Below are 15,816 nucleotides of genomic sequence, written 5' to 3'. Positions count from 1 at the left end.
GACAAGAACCCTCGGAAATCAAAGAAAGGTGCAAGGGAAACCGAGAAGGTTCAAGAAACCATAGACATGGCCGGCTAATAGACATAACCCTAAGGTACCAATCAATGAGGTTTGGGACGCCAAACCTCAAGGTCCTGAAGGTGTAAAGAGATCTCTATATACTATATCATGTCTAGAATACAATGGAACCAAAAAGATGTCGACATCAATGATAAAATATTTGCGCACAAGGTAGCAACTGAAATGAATGAGGATCAGGAGCCCACGTCTATAATAGATCGCACTCAAAGACCTGATTGATTAAAATGGTACAAGACCATAAAACGTGGAGCTAAGAATCATTAAGAAGAAGAATGTGTTTGGTCCAATACAAAGGACACCATTCAATGTAAAGCCAGTGGGACAAATGAGTCTTTGTGATAGTGTGAAATAAACATAGTGAAAGCGTGATATATCAGACACGGCTTGTCGCACAAGGATTCACACAAAGACCAGAAATAGAGGAGATATACTCCCATGTGGTGGATGCTAAGATATTTAAATCTTTGCTAAGTCTGGCTATATAAAAGAGAAAGATTTGCGGCTAATGGATGTAATGCCTGCATATTTATATAAGTCCACTGGATAATATATGAGATTACCAGAGGGTATTGAGCTCAAAGATAAGAAAGATTCTCGAGAACAGCACTGCATAAGGCTGGACAAATCCTTATATGGACTGAAACAAAGCGGACGTATGTGGTATAACCGGTTAAGCGAATATCTCATCAGAGAAGGCTATAAAAACGATCCGATCAGTCTATGTATTTTTATCAAGAAGTTTGCAAACAAAGGATTTGTAATCATAGCAGTGTATATGAATGATTTAAACCTCTGGGTAATCGACCAAACAGTTGAAAGACCTACGCAATAATTAAGTTCTGTTTGGGATTACAACCTGAGTACGTGAATAATGGAATCCTTGTGCATCAAATGGCATACACTGAAAGAGTACTCAAGGAAATTTAATAAGGACCAGGCCCGCCCATTGACCAGACCCAATGGTGGTGAGAAGCCTCAGATTGGATTGTGATCCATTCAGTCCGGAAATACCATACCTCAGTGCCATAGGAGTTCTAATGAATTTGGCTAGACACACTAGACCAAACATTTGTTTTGCCGTGAGTCTCCTGTCTAAATTTAGTTCATGATCAACCCAAAGGCACTGGAAAGGTTTAAAGGAAGGTTTGATTAAGTTTTAAAGTCTATTATTCCTGTGTTGTTTACTTGGTTTATTCTATACTGATCTAACCAAAGAAGGTCCAGTTTGCTTTGGTTTAGTTTGATTTACTAATGCAGGATATTCATAAGATCAGATTATGGCATGGTCAATGAATAGGTACTACGTGTGGCTTGATCCCTTCCAAGGGTACGTAGGCAGCCTTCCTTAAGGTGCAACTGCTACTACATTAAAGACCATCATATTTGAAGACAACGCAGCCTGTATTGATCAACTAAAGGATGGCTATATCAAAGGGGATCGAACGAAGCATATTCTGCCTAAGTTCATCTTCACTCATGAATTACAGAAGGACGGTCAGGTCAAAGTTCAACAGATCCGGTCAAGTGAGAATTCAGCCGACCTATTCACCAAATCATTGCCGACTTCAACGTTCCGGAAGCTCATTCATCAGATCGGGATGCGCGGACTTAAGGATCTACAGTGATGCTCAAATTAGGGGGAGTAATGCGTGTTGTACTCTTTTTCCTTCACCATGGTTTTGTCCCACTGGGTTTTCCTGGTAAGGTTTTAATGAGGCAACATTCCCCAGCGCATTATAGAGATCCCGGTTTAGTATCGGGCACGGTTATGTCTTCCAAGGGGGAGTGTTATAAACCATATGGATGGACTCCATAACCGGCTCATGGCCTATTAGGGTTTTACCTTATTCTCTGTATCCTGCTATTATCCTTGTATATATATCCTTATACTATTAATGAAAGACACAGTTCACAACACTATCCTATTTGTGAGACAGATTTGATAAATACTTTTTAATGTAATTAGTAAGAGAAAAATATTAATAATAGTTATAGAACAGTCCCAAATTATTTATTCTGGTTCTTGTTTGGGGATAAAATTGTTCAACTGCTAGAGGAGGACAAATCTTTTTCAAATAAGAGAAGAATTTGTGTCTTGGAACTATAGTGTGTTATTTTCAAAGACTCTTTGATGCTCAAGCTAGTAACTTTGACCATGGGATTTCGTGGAAAAACATAAAAATTTAGAAAACATGCAAGGAAATATTTTTTGAACTTTATAAAGAGTAGATATATGCCCCAGATTTTTTTCCTAAATTTTGATATCCTAAGCAAATATTTATTTTTTCTCCACTGAGGCACGGCCTTGCTTATATGTTTTATATTTTTTTAAACATGTTATATAAGCATTTATTTAGTTGAGAATTAGTCAGCTTTTGGTTATTTCACCAATATTATTAATACAAAGAATTTTGCTTTCAGGTCTTAGTATAGAACTTTGTTTCTTGCTTTGGATTCTGCCTAAGTAGATTAATAACTAGCATTTGTGCATTTTCCATTGAAACTTCTACAGTTGTACGTATAACTTTGTAATTAAAGTCGGCCCCATCTTTATAATTTATTGTCTTTTTGACGATTTCATATGTGAAGCTCAAATCACTACAAGAAATATCTACATTGTTAGCATGAGAGAAGAGCTATTAAATATCATTAATAGCGATTTCATAAACGCTATGTTATGCCCCTATTATGGTAGACCTCCCATATACAATAGCATTTTTTCCGTATGCTATTATAGGCCGTTCTATTATAGCACTAATCAATTGTTTTAAAATACTTTCTTGTAGCATATATTTAGTGCTGCTTTATATTGTTTTATAACATTTTTAATCGATGTTTTGTTATATTGTGTCATAACACTTTTATTTTGCTATTTTGCTATTTCGATTCCTTGTTTGAAAAATCGCTAGGCGCTAGTCGGGCGCTCGGTATAGGCCTAGCGATTAATCGGAAAATCGGATTAAAATCGGGGATTAATCGGGGATTAGTTTTAGGGTTATTTTAATATTTTTAAAATATATTAATCCAATATTGTAAAAATTTATGATTTTTATTACAAATTTATGATTTTTATTAAAATTTGAACACAAGTTATTGTAAAACATCACAAACTCTCCGTTCAAATGATTGAATAACAAAAATAAAAAAAATTTTATACTTTCAATCTAAAAAATAATCGGGGTATATAAGATTAGGCGGAAAGTAATCGGATTAGGCGGAGAATAATCGGGTTACTGATTTTTTAGGGGATTAGTCATTAATCGAGGCAGATAGGGTGGGCCTAGCGATTAAGCGGGGAGTAATCGGGGCTAGGCGGGGATTTTTAGAACAGGGTTTCGATTTATATAATTTTTCTATTTTATATTTTACAGAATTTATTAAATTAGATTTATCAATAAATTTATATTCCATAAATCATCAACATAAACAATAACAATATTACATTACCCAAAACAAGTAATACATAATATTATACCAATTCTTATACTAACTTACATTACTAATAACAGAAAATATAGATTTCAAAGCCGACTGTGGTAGAAAAATCGTAGCTTTCCTAGATACATCCAAATGGTTGGCTCATAAACGTTCACGAACTCAAGTGCACAGTTGTTCCGAGAGTAGTTCCTTACAAAGCTCTTGATAACCGTAGACTTTGCAAATTCTTAATTTTCATCTTCCTGCAGCCATGAATAAGGTAATAAGCAGTCAAGTTATCTATAAGACATCTCAATATCCAACGAATCAAATATAAGAAATCATTGAATAGAGACAAGTACCCTTCGATTGGGGTTTTTGGTGAACACAATTATCTGAATGCAGAGACAACTATAAGTGCACTCCTCATAACAAATATGAAACATCTAAACTCCATGACCTCAGAAATCTATTCATAGAAGCCTCACAAAAATACATGAATCACAAACCAACCTCTAGAGTAAAAGCTTTGTGCTTGAGGAGAGATAACTTAAAAGAGGTTGACGTAGAGGAGCATCCAATGAGTATTTCTTCACAGAAGAGCTACAAGCACCAAATTAAGTTTAAAACTCATTACTTTCTTTCAACAAAATAAGAAATCCAATCATGAATTGTAATAAAACTCAGTTACATATAGACTTGTTCAATGAAACTGCTAAAAGTCAAAGACTTTTCTCTAAACTATCAACAAATCAATACCCATTTAGATATGTTTAATCAAACTGCTAAAGTCACAACCTTTCATAAATTAAGGAAAAGAGATAAGAAATCCAACAAAAACTTAAGCAGAAAATTACTTATTTCTAGACTGGGGAAAAACACCCATCCCAAAGATGCAAAAGTAAGATCTAGTTGGAAACATCTTCACTTACGGTAAGAAACAAAACCCCATCAAAGATAAACCAGAACTCTACTCTACTCTTCTATAGGTTAGTGACAAGAATCGTAAGCACCTGAAAGGTTCAAGAGCAACACCACAAAACCAAAATCAACACAAAACAATTAAGAAACAAGCCAGCCAATAATGAGGCAATTCGTCGAACACCTTAAGGGCATGAAAAGGTTCATCAGAACATACACCACTCCACTCCGGTCAAAAGCTTCTAAGAAATAAATCCAACCCAAATCAATCAAAACCTAACAAAATCTAACCCAAAAGCTTTTAAGAAGAAGAAGAATTTGGGGATAAGATCTAAAGCGACAAAGAGTGATAGAAATTGATATAATCCAATAGATCTAAGGGTGTACAATCAAACCAAACCTGACTGACGCAACGAAAACTTATAGCTCAATGGACCATCTGAAGTTAAGAGATAAAACCAAACCTGACTGAGGCAACGAAAACTTATTCTCTTAAAAGATAAACAAGTTGAAAGCTACGAGAAAGAATTCGACGAACCTGACTGAGGCAAAGTAAGAAACGGAGTAGGAGAGAGCCTTGACTGCGTCACTTCTAGAGACTCCTAAGGTTCCATCTCTCTCTCTTCTTCACAACTTACCAAAAGAATACAAGTTCAAAACAAATGTGATCTCACCATATATATCCAACAAACAGAGGATACTAACCGCACATACTCCATTTCTCTAGCGTCAAAAGATTCATTCACCCTATAACAAAGGCAAAACAACAACAATCCTCATTTCCGATGAAACCAACATATGATTTTTCATGTAAGCTGTGTTTGATTCAAAATCCGGTTAATAGCCATGGCAGTAGCCTTTTTACACATATACCAAAACTAAGACAAAGTAAGCTTACGATTTTTCTCAATATCAAGAGGTAAGAATTCAGAACCTACACCAAGAAGAGATTGATTAATTAATCTGCATAACTGAGAAAAACAAATAGACAAAGACATTTTCTTAGTTCACAAATCTTACCATGAAAGAGTAGTTTGTGGCCAGAGAAGAAGCAAGAGAAGAAAAAGAAAAAGAAACCACCATACTTCTTCTCTCCAGGAACATTATTCCCAAACACTGCAAAATTCAGCCCAATTCAATATTTGTACATGTCTGAGAAGCTTTAAGAAGATACAAAAAATAATTCTACTTCAGTACTACAACACCATGACGATAATTCAAGATACAGATTTGGAAGAATATTTCACACGAATTCATGAAATTCTGAGAATCAAAACCGCAAAACAACAGATTCAAGAAAGGAAATAACAGAAACTCTATACCTGAGAAGCGAAGACCTCTAGCTCACCATGAAACAAACCTCGTGACGATTCAGAAACAAACTTGGTGGCCTCTCGATCTCGATCTAGATCCGTGTCCCGATTGGTGTTATCTGTATCGGAGGAATCGACCATGTGAACCAAGCTGGAGGATGAAGGATAAGGATGGAATGGACATGAAATGAGGTCGGCGAAGAGCTTTACGGTGGTGGAGTCGGAGTTGAAGAGACATAGGTTTTCGATTTGGGGTTTTTTTTTTTTATGTTTTATCATTGAGAGAAAATAAGTTTATTATTTGCTTTGGCTATACACCATGACACTTAAAAGTTTTAGATCTGAAATTATTTTTGGCGCTTAAGTGAAATTTTCACCAAAATATTAGCGGAATAAGTTATTTTAGCTTCTGATTTGGTGATGTTCTTACTTAGCGTGATTTTAGTGCTATTATATCGTAATCAAAAATAAAAGTTATCTATCATAGCAGTTACGAAAAATGAGCTATCCTCTTATGCTATCAATGTAGATATTTCTTGTAGTGAATTTATTGAAAAATGGTTATTGAAATAGTGATAGAAGCACTAATGCATATTGTATTCACACTAGAATGCAACAGAAACGCTAATGCATTTGAAGGTTTTTAATAATTATACATTTGATGGTGTTCCTTACTGGCTATTGTGCATGGCTGCTCTCAGCTTCAAGATTTGTAGGTAATATTTTCTTCCAAAACCAATGTTTCCTCCATATGAGTGTCATCTCTTCAATTGGCACTCCTTTGGTCTCAGGTAAGAGGAAGTAAACAAAGATGGTCATCACGGAAACCGAAGCAGCAAAGAGAAGGAAAATTCCAAACTTGAGAGCACATAGGAGATATAGGAAAGTTTGGGCAATGATGAAGGACATAAGGAGATTAACCGCAACGGTGATACTCTGCCCCGCAGAACGGGTCTCCAAGGGAAATATTTCGCTCGGTATGGTGTAGCCGAGCGGTCCCCATGACCATCCATAGCCTAGAATAAAGAGGCAAACAAAGATGACCAAGAGGATTGAGTATCCTTTTGATAGCTCTTTGTTGTCTCCAAATTTCAATCCCAAGATCACTGAGACTATGACCTGTTTCCAAACAACAATGAGACCATGAAATGCATTATGTGTTATAGTTAAGAACCTAATTCAAAAACCATAAATCTTTAGCCTTGAACTAAAAGTTTTGTATCTATATGATGATTGCAAAGATGCAAAAATGTGATAACATTTTTACCTGACAAATGATCATTTGTAATCCGCCACTGATGAGCAAAGCTCGTCGTCCTAATCTGTCAACTAATGCAATGGAAATCAAAGTTGAGAGAACAAGGACAGCTCCTACAAGGACTGATGAGTAGAGTAAAGCATTTCCTCCAAATCCCATAGTAATAAACAAAACAGGCGCGTAGAAGAGAATGCAGTTTACGCCAGTTAGGATCTGAAACGTTGGCAAGAGAATCGCCATAACAAGCTGAGGCCTGTGGCGTTTATGTAGAATTTCCTTGAAAGGATGTCTGATAGAATTTGACAACTCGCTTGCATCTACCATGTCTTGAAACTCAGTGTTGACGTCTCTTGTTCCTCTTAGTTTCTCCAGGACTTGCCGGCCTCTCACTGTTAATCCTCTTTCGATCAAGCTGGTGGGAGTCTCAGGAAGGAAATAACCGCCAAGGGTCATGAGAAGAGCCGGAAAAGCAGCAGAACCAAGAGAGAGCCTCCAGCCCCAAGGCTTGAGAGTTTGCGTGGCATAACTGACCATGTTGGCTGAAAATATCCCAAGAGTTGTTGCCAACTGAAACATACTGTTTAGACCCCCTCTTAAGTTGGCTGGTGCCACCTCTGATAAGTACACAGGAACTGCCTAAAAAATAAAGATAAGATGCATCATTAGATTATAGAGATATTTGGTTTTCTCATTAACAACATTGTCCTCTCATTAAACCTGATTTTCAAAGCCAACGCCGAAACCGATCATGATCCGTCCAAAAAAAAGCATCGGAAGGTTCATAGATCCAGCGTTTACAGCAGCTCCAATCATATAAAAGATCCCAGCACATATAATGCTTGAAAGTCGTCCATAGTTCCTAGTAACTGGTGAGGCCATCAGAGTTGCAACTAAACCAGCCATGTACAGTAACGAGTTAAACGCCGCCAGTCCTTGATTGTTGAATTTGCAGTAGTTATTTTCATGAGCATGACTCTTTTTCTCATACACATCGTGGAAAAACTCTCGAAGGAATTCATCCATCGACGTGACACCTCCTGTATAAAACAAAAAACCCGAGCCGTTTTATAAAATCATTTAGTCTACAAATTGAGTTTAATGAGGGAATGGTACAGAACCTGAGACCCCAATGTCATATCCAAAGATGCATCCACCAATGGCTGCAACAAAGCAAGTAACAATGACAAAACCGGTGACCTTCCCTTGGTATCGTTCAGCCCTCTCATCGACCACCTCGGCTGGCCCCAACGACCTTCCCACCATTTTCTTTTCTCTGGTCTTGTCTACTTTTGAATGATAATCTCTGTTCAAATTGTCAAGCATGCATGCGAGAAAACAAAACAATGAAAAAGGCACACTAACATCTCCTTTTCATGTTACCGTGTTTTCCGGCTCAATTCATTTTGTTAGTTTTCTCTAGGAGATAGCTAGTGTTAACGTACGGGAAGTTTAAAATTGTGTTTGGGTAGACGTTGTTGGTTTGGTTTTAACAATAAAACAGACCAAAGAAAACACGCAAATTTCTTTTCTTAATTTACGTTATGAAGATATTACTTTAAAAGGAAAGATTGCTTTGTTTGTACTCTACTTTTCTAGCTGATACTCTTTTTTTCACTTATAATTGGTGAAAATATAGAGGAATCCGGAAACTTATTTTACAGGAAAAAAAAGTTTACTTAAAAAAAAGCAACCAGTCAAAGCCAATATATTATGAGCAAAGTGGGAAACTGAAACATGAATTGAAAGCCGAATACAAGAATGTGTCTGTTTTCAGAAAAAGACATTATCCTAAAATCGGTATTCAACTATTCAAGAGAACCCAACAAAATCTGCAACCAAGATTTGAGTTTAAGTAAATTACACAGAGATTGGTTCACGAAAGCATCAGAGCAGATCCGAGTTACGGATAACACAACTTTAGGAAAAGTAAGCATCGAAGCTAACACAGTTCCTTCCCTAGAGAAATAAATACTTTGAACACTTGATTCATTCTCCTTGTTGCAATAATACCTGGCAACGGTACTCCCCCAATGCCCATATCGGAAAAATGTTTCGATACGCAGCATATGTTATCATGCAGTTCCTATTGAAGACTCCCATTATTTCCTGAAATAGAGAGCCCAGAGATCAATAATCTATCTGTTTTTTTTTTTTGAATGTCAATAATCTATCTGTTAACCAAGAGAAACTCCAAACACCGATGTGGTTGTTACAACTTGTTACCTGTTGTGGAAAATCACCATTCTCCATCTGAGCATTAATCAAGTATCTTGCAGCCCGGTCTAGTGGTTTTTGATCTACCTCAGCCTAATAAAGAACACACACAAAGAGATAAAAGTATAAATGGAAAGAGAGAGAGAGAGAGAGAGAGAGAGAGAGAGAGAGAAAAAAGAATGAGCAATCCCCGTGCCTTGCAGCACGATGAACTCAATTTTAAAGTTTCTCAAGGAATTTACTCACTTGCCCAGCACCAATGAGTGCGAGCATAGCCCATGCTGTATTCACGACATGAGACCTGTTGCCTTCAAGGTTTGAATATACCTAATCATAAAATAAAAAAAAATAAAAAAACAATTCATCAAGTAGCAGTAAGTAGAGTTTCGCGAACATAGAAAGTGATTATTAACCTTGTCTTGACATGAAAGATAGCTTTCTCCCCATCCGCCCGAAGGTTGTTGTTTAGACAATAGAAATTCGCAAGCTTTGGCAACATGTGAAGAGTTTTTCAATGTCTTTCCAACAGCTACCAGCCCTTTCACTCCAAACCACGTACCATATGTGAAGCAAACAGCCCATGATCCATACCTAGGGAAATATCACAGGTTACAAGACATAAACCAACTAGAAAATCAACGATAAAATATAAGGAAAAAATGTAATTCTGCAAATAGATTTATAATGACTAGAGACTAACCATGAGCCATCTGCTGCTTGAATAGATTCAATGAACTTAACCGCCTTCTCAATGCACTCATCTACTTCCTTCTTCCGATGACCAGGATACAGCTTTCGGAATGATATCAAAGCTTGGATAGCAGCTGATGTACATTCTACGTAACTACAGAACCATTCTTGCGCATCAAGGGAAATTTACAAAACATAAAATAAGATTAACCAGATGATTCAATGGAAGATGCTAGTGCCTTACGGATAATCTATAACAATATCGCCAAAGGTTTCTGCTGGGTTGATTAGCTGCCAACAGAAATGAGTAAACTTTCACTTAAAACCTCAAACAAATGGGACTAAGGCAAATATGTGTTGGGACACATAGATACAAAAAGTAGATGTTATCAGGCTTGAGAAAATAAAATCTGTATCTAGGCACAGAGACAATACCTCCAACCAAGGGTATGACCTGGTGAGCTCATATGTTGCGAGGCCTCCATCTGCATTCTGAAATCAGAAATTATTTGCTAATTAGCGAGGAAATTGTTTTGGTTTCGAAATATGCATTTCAAAAACAAAAGGTCAACAGAGCAGAAAGACGACATATGACTGATCAAAGGACCAATCTGTATTAGAAACCAAATCTAACCTGTAATGAAATGATAACATTAACAGCATCATATAACCGTTTTGCATCTATTGGTTCACCAACAATCTCTTTGGGAACTTTGGATAACAAAAGAGCAGCCTGAAGAGGAAATACCAAACTCGTTACCACCAGAAAAGAAATCCTGAGAGGTAACTCTATCACATTATTATTACTTTCAGTCCTTCTGCGGTGCAGTCGGAGATGGGCCAACCGTGATCTGCAGTTGAGAAAGGCCAAGCCCCTTTAGAAATGTGGCGGTACCAGTAATTCAGATCTCCAGGACAGTCTTCTAACACCTATACCATGAATAGAAACAATCATGAGAGGGAAAAGAACATCCAAAGCAACGCGCTGATCTTCATTAACTGCCTATCACAAACCTGAGAATTCTTGACAAATGAATGTGCTTTTTTCAAAACGGGCCCATATTCTTCGACAAGGTTAGTTGCCAAAATCGCTTGAATAGCAAAACCTGTATCCCATAGCTGACTTCCGTTATAACCCTGTCAATAGCTGCTGCATTAGAGTATGGACAACAGGTTCAATGTTTATAACTAGTAATTGGATAGAAAGTAAAGTACGGGTTTTGGTTGGCAGGAGGAGAAAGAAACATGGTAGAGCTTTATCAAGGTTGTTCGTTTCTTTCTTATGATCTAAAAATGATTCTATCACACACATACTAGGTAAACCTCCCAACTTTGAATAAGTTAATGTAGTAAAGCCATTCTGAGTACTATCGAATTTTGAAGTGTATATTTGTATACTGTTGAGCTAATGATTCCAGAGACAATATTCGTACTGGTTCGGCAGTCACCTTGGTCCATAAAATCTACCTAACATAATCATATATACAAATATGGGGTACCTGCATCTTCATTCCATCTTCAGCTAGCCAGAGAAAGTCATGGATTCTTGGTAGGTGCAACTTGAAAGCCTCTGAGTTTGGGTCCTCTACCCAACAGCAAAGCATATTTAATACCTGTTATAACAGCACAAAACAAAGATGATTAAAGTATAGGATTGGTTAGCAAAAACAATAAAAAACTAGAGGATTCAAAAACAGAAAGAAAACGCAAAGCCAAACATATCCTCAAACTGAACTTGTGAAAGAGAATAATAACAACCGTTAAGACAATGGCACAGAGGATGTAGTGGAAGTTTGATTTGCATACCTTGTTCACGGGACCTATGCAGATGTACCTAGTATTCTCATCTTCATAATGAATATGTTCTATTGCGGTTCTTATAGCCTTTTCTCTCAAATTTGCACCAGGCCATCGCATCAGAACAGGCTCAACAATCTTATGAAGTGATGCCCAAAGAATATCTTGCACAAGTGGGTGTGGGTAGTATAAATCCTCCTTCAATAGAAAAGCAACTCTCAGCATAAAAACAGTTACCCTGAGCATCTTTATACACACCGGTATGTGTAAGGACCTATATTTTGAGTACTGTATTTATTAAGAATCATTTAATAATTGTGTTATTCAGCCAAATGCTCATGTCTTTTAAGAAAGCAAGTAACTTCGTTCAAAGGTTGTGTTAGCATAGTTGCAAAATCCACCATCCATTCCACGAACCTTTGCGCAAAGGTTGCGTGCTTCATTCCAGTTGACTTCATGATATGGTACAGTGAAAAGCTCCTTTCTCAGTGATAAAACAGTGGACGTTATGGGACCCACAAACCTTTTTCCATACAAATACGACATCGGCAAGTACACCATCCGACAATGGCACCACATCCTTCCTGGAGCAAGAGAAAATTAATCTTATTCTGATGCTTTACTGTGCACTATATCTATATACATGAGAACTACGAAGCAAGTTGTAGCAAAAGTTAATACATTCGATAAGTGTGCTTTGAACAAGCATGAAGCATAATAGATTACAAGCTATGATCAGATTTACAAATTCTTTCGAGATTTACTTCACTTGAGTTGTCCATGATCGATGGTATTCCATATCATAAAGTCTGGGATAATGAACTGCTTATGAAGCTCATACCAGTATAACTATATTTCAATCCCAAATAAATAGTTGACCCTAAGGAAGCATAAAGGAGACAAAACAGATACGGGCATGGTTAGAGCACTTTGGTTTTTCCGTTCTACATATCATTTAATAGCGACTGAACCAAGAATTGAGAATAAGAGGCACTTCATTTGAATGAATAGTTAAGTCGATCAACAATTGGAGACTGGAGAAAGAATAAACTTAGTATTTAAGTTGAGAAAGTCAAGAACGCATGAAATTGTCATTGTACAAATATTGATGAGCACCTGGATGAATTGGCAGGAAATATGGAAGAAGCCATATCTCAGGTGGCAGTGGGTTATTTCCAGACCATTCAAAAGCTCCAAGTACCTTTATTCACAGTATTAGCAGATCCAAGCAAAAAGATGAGTCAAATAACAGAAATATTCATATGATAACTTTAAAGGACAGATAGAGGTCAAGATTTCAGTACCGATAGCCACATTTTCCCCCAAGATGTGATATTGGTAGCACCACCATGATTTAGTATCCAGTCTCGCCCTTTCTCCATAGCTCCATCTCCATCGTTAGGTCCTTCTCCAAGCAACCTTAGAGTAACATAGTTCAACACAGACCCAAACATGGTGCTAGGGCCCTCAATATGTAAACCCCAACCTCCGTCCTCATTCTGAAACCATATGCCGCCAATAGTGAAAATTAACTTAACAATTTGGAAAGTAGAAGAAGAAAATCTTTGAAACATAAAGATGTGTGTACACATCTATTTTTGGATGGACATATTATGTGTCTAAGAACATAAAACAGTATAGGAAAATCCAAGTAAGACATTGCAAGGAAACAGAATTATAATAAAGATAGGAGAAATTTCTTGCCTGGTGATTAAAGAGATAACGGCGCATTTCTTGTTTATGTTGTTCCGACAATACTGTATTCAGTGCTCCAGTTATGGAGAGTGTAATTATCTGTAATCAGAATTAGTTTTTGTCAAGTTTTCAGCAAAATTTGCACAAGAAAGCTTAGCGACACGAAGTATATGAACTGACCAGTCCTGGGAGAAGAAACATAGGACCACCATAATCACCTGGCCAGTGCCCGTCGTGCGCCTGTATTGTTGAATAGAAATCTACACCCCTCTTTAACGTGTTTTCCACCATCTCCTCTGTAACATCATCAGTATCTTCGATTTTGACTTGAGGTAAAACTGGGCTAATCAAATTTTCTCTTGAAAACTACAGATAGAGAAAGAGAGAGAGAGATAATCTTCAGATTTGAAAACAGTTTTTTCCAGAGAACTGTAATCAGTGAAAGGAGTGGGATAGATTAAGCCCTGATGTAATATCATTGGACAGCCATCAGAAAATTAAGGAGAAAGCCATGGAATCAAAACAATAATGAAACAATAATGAAAGCCAAAAGATTACAAACCACAGAAACACAACAGATTACAATAGGTAGCAAAGAGAAGCCTTCAAATAATTGTAGAAATAAGTTAAGACAGATATTCAGATATCAGCTTTAGAAAAAATGCACAAGTCTTCAGTTATAAGTAAATGAGTAAAAGAAATCATAAGGTTTTGTTAATTTCTCTAGATTGGAACTTTTTTTTTTTCACTTTCATTGGCAAAATGCAGAAGGCAGATGAAAATGAAACTATAGAGATGGGTCTAAAACACAAGGAGATGGCCATCTTCAAGAAAAGATTTTGTTGTTTCATCTTAAAACTCTAGAAACTAGCTGTCCATGCTTTATGTGTACTTTTCCATCTATTGTAAACTAGATTCCCCTACAAATCCATGGAGTATATACTTGCTTCAAGTTATTTAAAGTGGCTACTATAACGCGCTCAATAAGAAACAGCAAGATACAATCGATCTGGCAACGCTAAGTTCACATGCTCCTATAACAACTTGGAATTGATTTCAGGTGAATACACTGCAAGTCAACTTAAAATATAGTAGTCTACGTCCTCCACATAAACTTAAATGCTTATTCTCGTTCTACTTTCATACTGATGAATGATAAAACTAGTCAGAGATCGAAACATGAGAAAATCTTAACCTCTCTATCTATCTTAATTCTTCCTGATTCGATGAGCAACACATTCCTAAGTATCACTGAACAGAAGTCAACGGATAGAAAGAAAGAGAAGGGAGAGATAAATACCTGAAGGCGCATAAGCAGATCGGAGCTATGTTTCTGCAAGAATCGGTTATCTGAAAAAGACTTCCTAGCTTCCTCGACGGCGGCGAGATCCTCAGGAGTACCGAGATTCGGATCGAACTCCCAAAACTGTCTTCCGACGTGATTATTGGTGGTTCTAAGCCATGGACTACCTCCTTCCGCGATCTTCAGTTTCCACATTGTCGCTCGAGAGAGGGAAGAAGATCGGAAATTTGAGTTTGAATCAAAAGATGGATTCTGGTGATGAAAATTCGGATATTTGACGGGAGAATTCGGATCACCAAGAGGATCGTGAAATGTGGATGAAACCGAGGATTGATGAAGAACAAACAGAGGTCACAGATGCAGATGTGAAAAATACAAAATTAATAATACAATTGCGAATATTGAAGGATTTTGAACCAACTAAGAAGAATATATAAATGCTGCTGATTTATCACGTGATTTCGATATATTTAGTCGATTTCATGTAGTTGTAGCCTGTAGGGATATTTTATTTATATGACTCACGGACGGACACTTGTCCTTAAGTAGTAATATATAAAATTGTAAGTTGGACAAAAAAATTTATAGACAATGTGATCCAATGGACTCCAAGATCGAGATTTGATTCTAAGAATATCATCATCTTTTTTTTTTTTTTCCGACCGAAGAACTTCATTATAAGAACATCAAGCGTTACAACTGTTACAATATGATCAAAAAACAAGGATCGAAAACAATCACCAATAAGAAAACAAAAGATACACTACCATTAAGTAGTGCACATCTCATCGGTGAACACTTTCCTAAGCCAAAAAGGGTAGCCCGAGGCTACATATGATTGTAATCGATCCTCCCTTGTTACACTAATAGCAATAAAGGAAGCACCTCTGTTCGCAGTTCTTTCTTCTTTGAATAATTTCCAATAGGGAAGCTGACCTAAAGCACTTGACAACACCTCAGATTGAAATTTAAAGGAGGGCCAAGCCGCCGGCCGCAAAACCGCAGAGATAAGAACATTGGAATCAGCTGCAAAATAAACATTTTTGATTTTCAAGCTTTTCATACTTTCAATTGCCCATAGCCAAGCATCCATTTCTGCATCCAATTTAGAGAGAACCAGGCTGAAT

The 15,816-nt window shown here is 37.0% G+C and overlaps 3 protein-coding genes across 23 annotated transcripts; all 3 read right to left on the bottom strand.

Annotated features, from left to right (window-relative positions):
• Positions 1-3,468: 3,468 nt before the first annotated feature.
• Positions 3,469-6,051, bottom strand: LOC110230554. 21 transcript variants are annotated; one of them, XR_002333704.1, is made up of 8 exons: positions 5,742-6,049; positions 5,440-5,535; positions 4,820-5,353; positions 4,604-4,661; positions 4,431-4,511; positions 4,012-4,101; positions 3,861-3,944; positions 3,469-3,761 (listed from the first exon to the last, which is right to left on the bottom strand). XR_002333704.1 is itself a non-coding variant. In XM_021033896.1 (7 exons), exons 3-7 carry the CDS (start codon positions 5,136-5,138, stop codon positions 4,014-4,016), a joined length of 315 nt encoding a protein of 104 aa, XP_020889555.1. In that variant the 5' UTR covers positions 5,139-5,353; positions 5,440-5,535; positions 5,742-6,049; the 3' UTR covers positions 3,999-4,013. The 21 variants fall into 21 exon arrangements, 1 of the variants encoding a protein (XP_020889555.1); XR_002333703.1 differs by having other exon boundaries at positions 4,012-4,661; positions 4,820-5,044; positions 5,125-5,166; positions 5,318-5,353; positions 5,742-6,046; XR_002333699.1 differs by having other exon boundaries at positions 4,012-4,661; positions 4,820-5,052; positions 5,125-5,166; positions 5,318-5,353; positions 5,742-6,045.
• Positions 6,052-6,264: 213 nt separating this feature from the next.
• LOC9319824 (sugar transport protein 7) lies at positions 6,265-8,438 on the bottom strand. Its single transcript, XM_002883711.2, has 4 exons — positions 8,109-8,438; positions 7,708-8,027; positions 7,000-7,626; positions 6,265-6,851 (listed from the first exon to the last, which is right to left on the bottom strand). Exons 1-4 carry the CDS (start codon positions 8,311-8,313, stop codon positions 6,411-6,413), a joined length of 1,593 nt encoding a protein of 530 aa, XP_002883757.2. The 5' UTR covers positions 8,314-8,438; the 3' UTR covers positions 6,265-6,410.
• Positions 8,439-8,678: 240 nt separating this feature from the next.
• LOC9319823 (cycloartenol synthase) lies at positions 8,679-15,159 on the bottom strand. Its single transcript, XM_021033891.1, has 18 exons — positions 14,687-15,159; positions 13,567-13,752; positions 13,396-13,485; positions 12,996-13,190; positions 12,808-12,892; positions 12,109-12,275; positions 11,701-11,889; positions 11,394-11,507; positions 10,909-11,031; positions 10,702-10,824; positions 10,529-10,627; positions 10,330-10,386; positions 10,139-10,185; positions 9,905-10,048; positions 9,618-9,795; positions 9,451-9,531; positions 9,214-9,297; positions 8,679-9,096 (listed from the first exon to the last, which is right to left on the bottom strand). Exons 1-18 carry the CDS (start codon positions 14,882-14,884, stop codon positions 8,977-8,979), a joined length of 2,280 nt encoding a protein of 759 aa, XP_020889550.1. The 5' UTR covers positions 14,885-15,159; the 3' UTR covers positions 8,679-8,976.
• Positions 15,160-15,816: the final 657 nt, after the last annotated feature.

Source organism: Arabidopsis lyrata, assembly GCF_000004255.2.
Source record: "Arabidopsis lyrata subsp. lyrata unplaced genomic scaffold ARALYscaffold_3, whole genome shotgun sequence".
In the NCBI taxonomy this organism is placed as follows: domain Eukaryota; kingdom Viridiplantae; phylum Streptophyta; class Magnoliopsida; order Brassicales; family Brassicaceae; genus Arabidopsis; species Arabidopsis lyrata.
The sequence above is the reverse complement of the archived record's forward strand: the minus strand, read 5'-3'. Positions and strand labels throughout refer to the sequence as shown.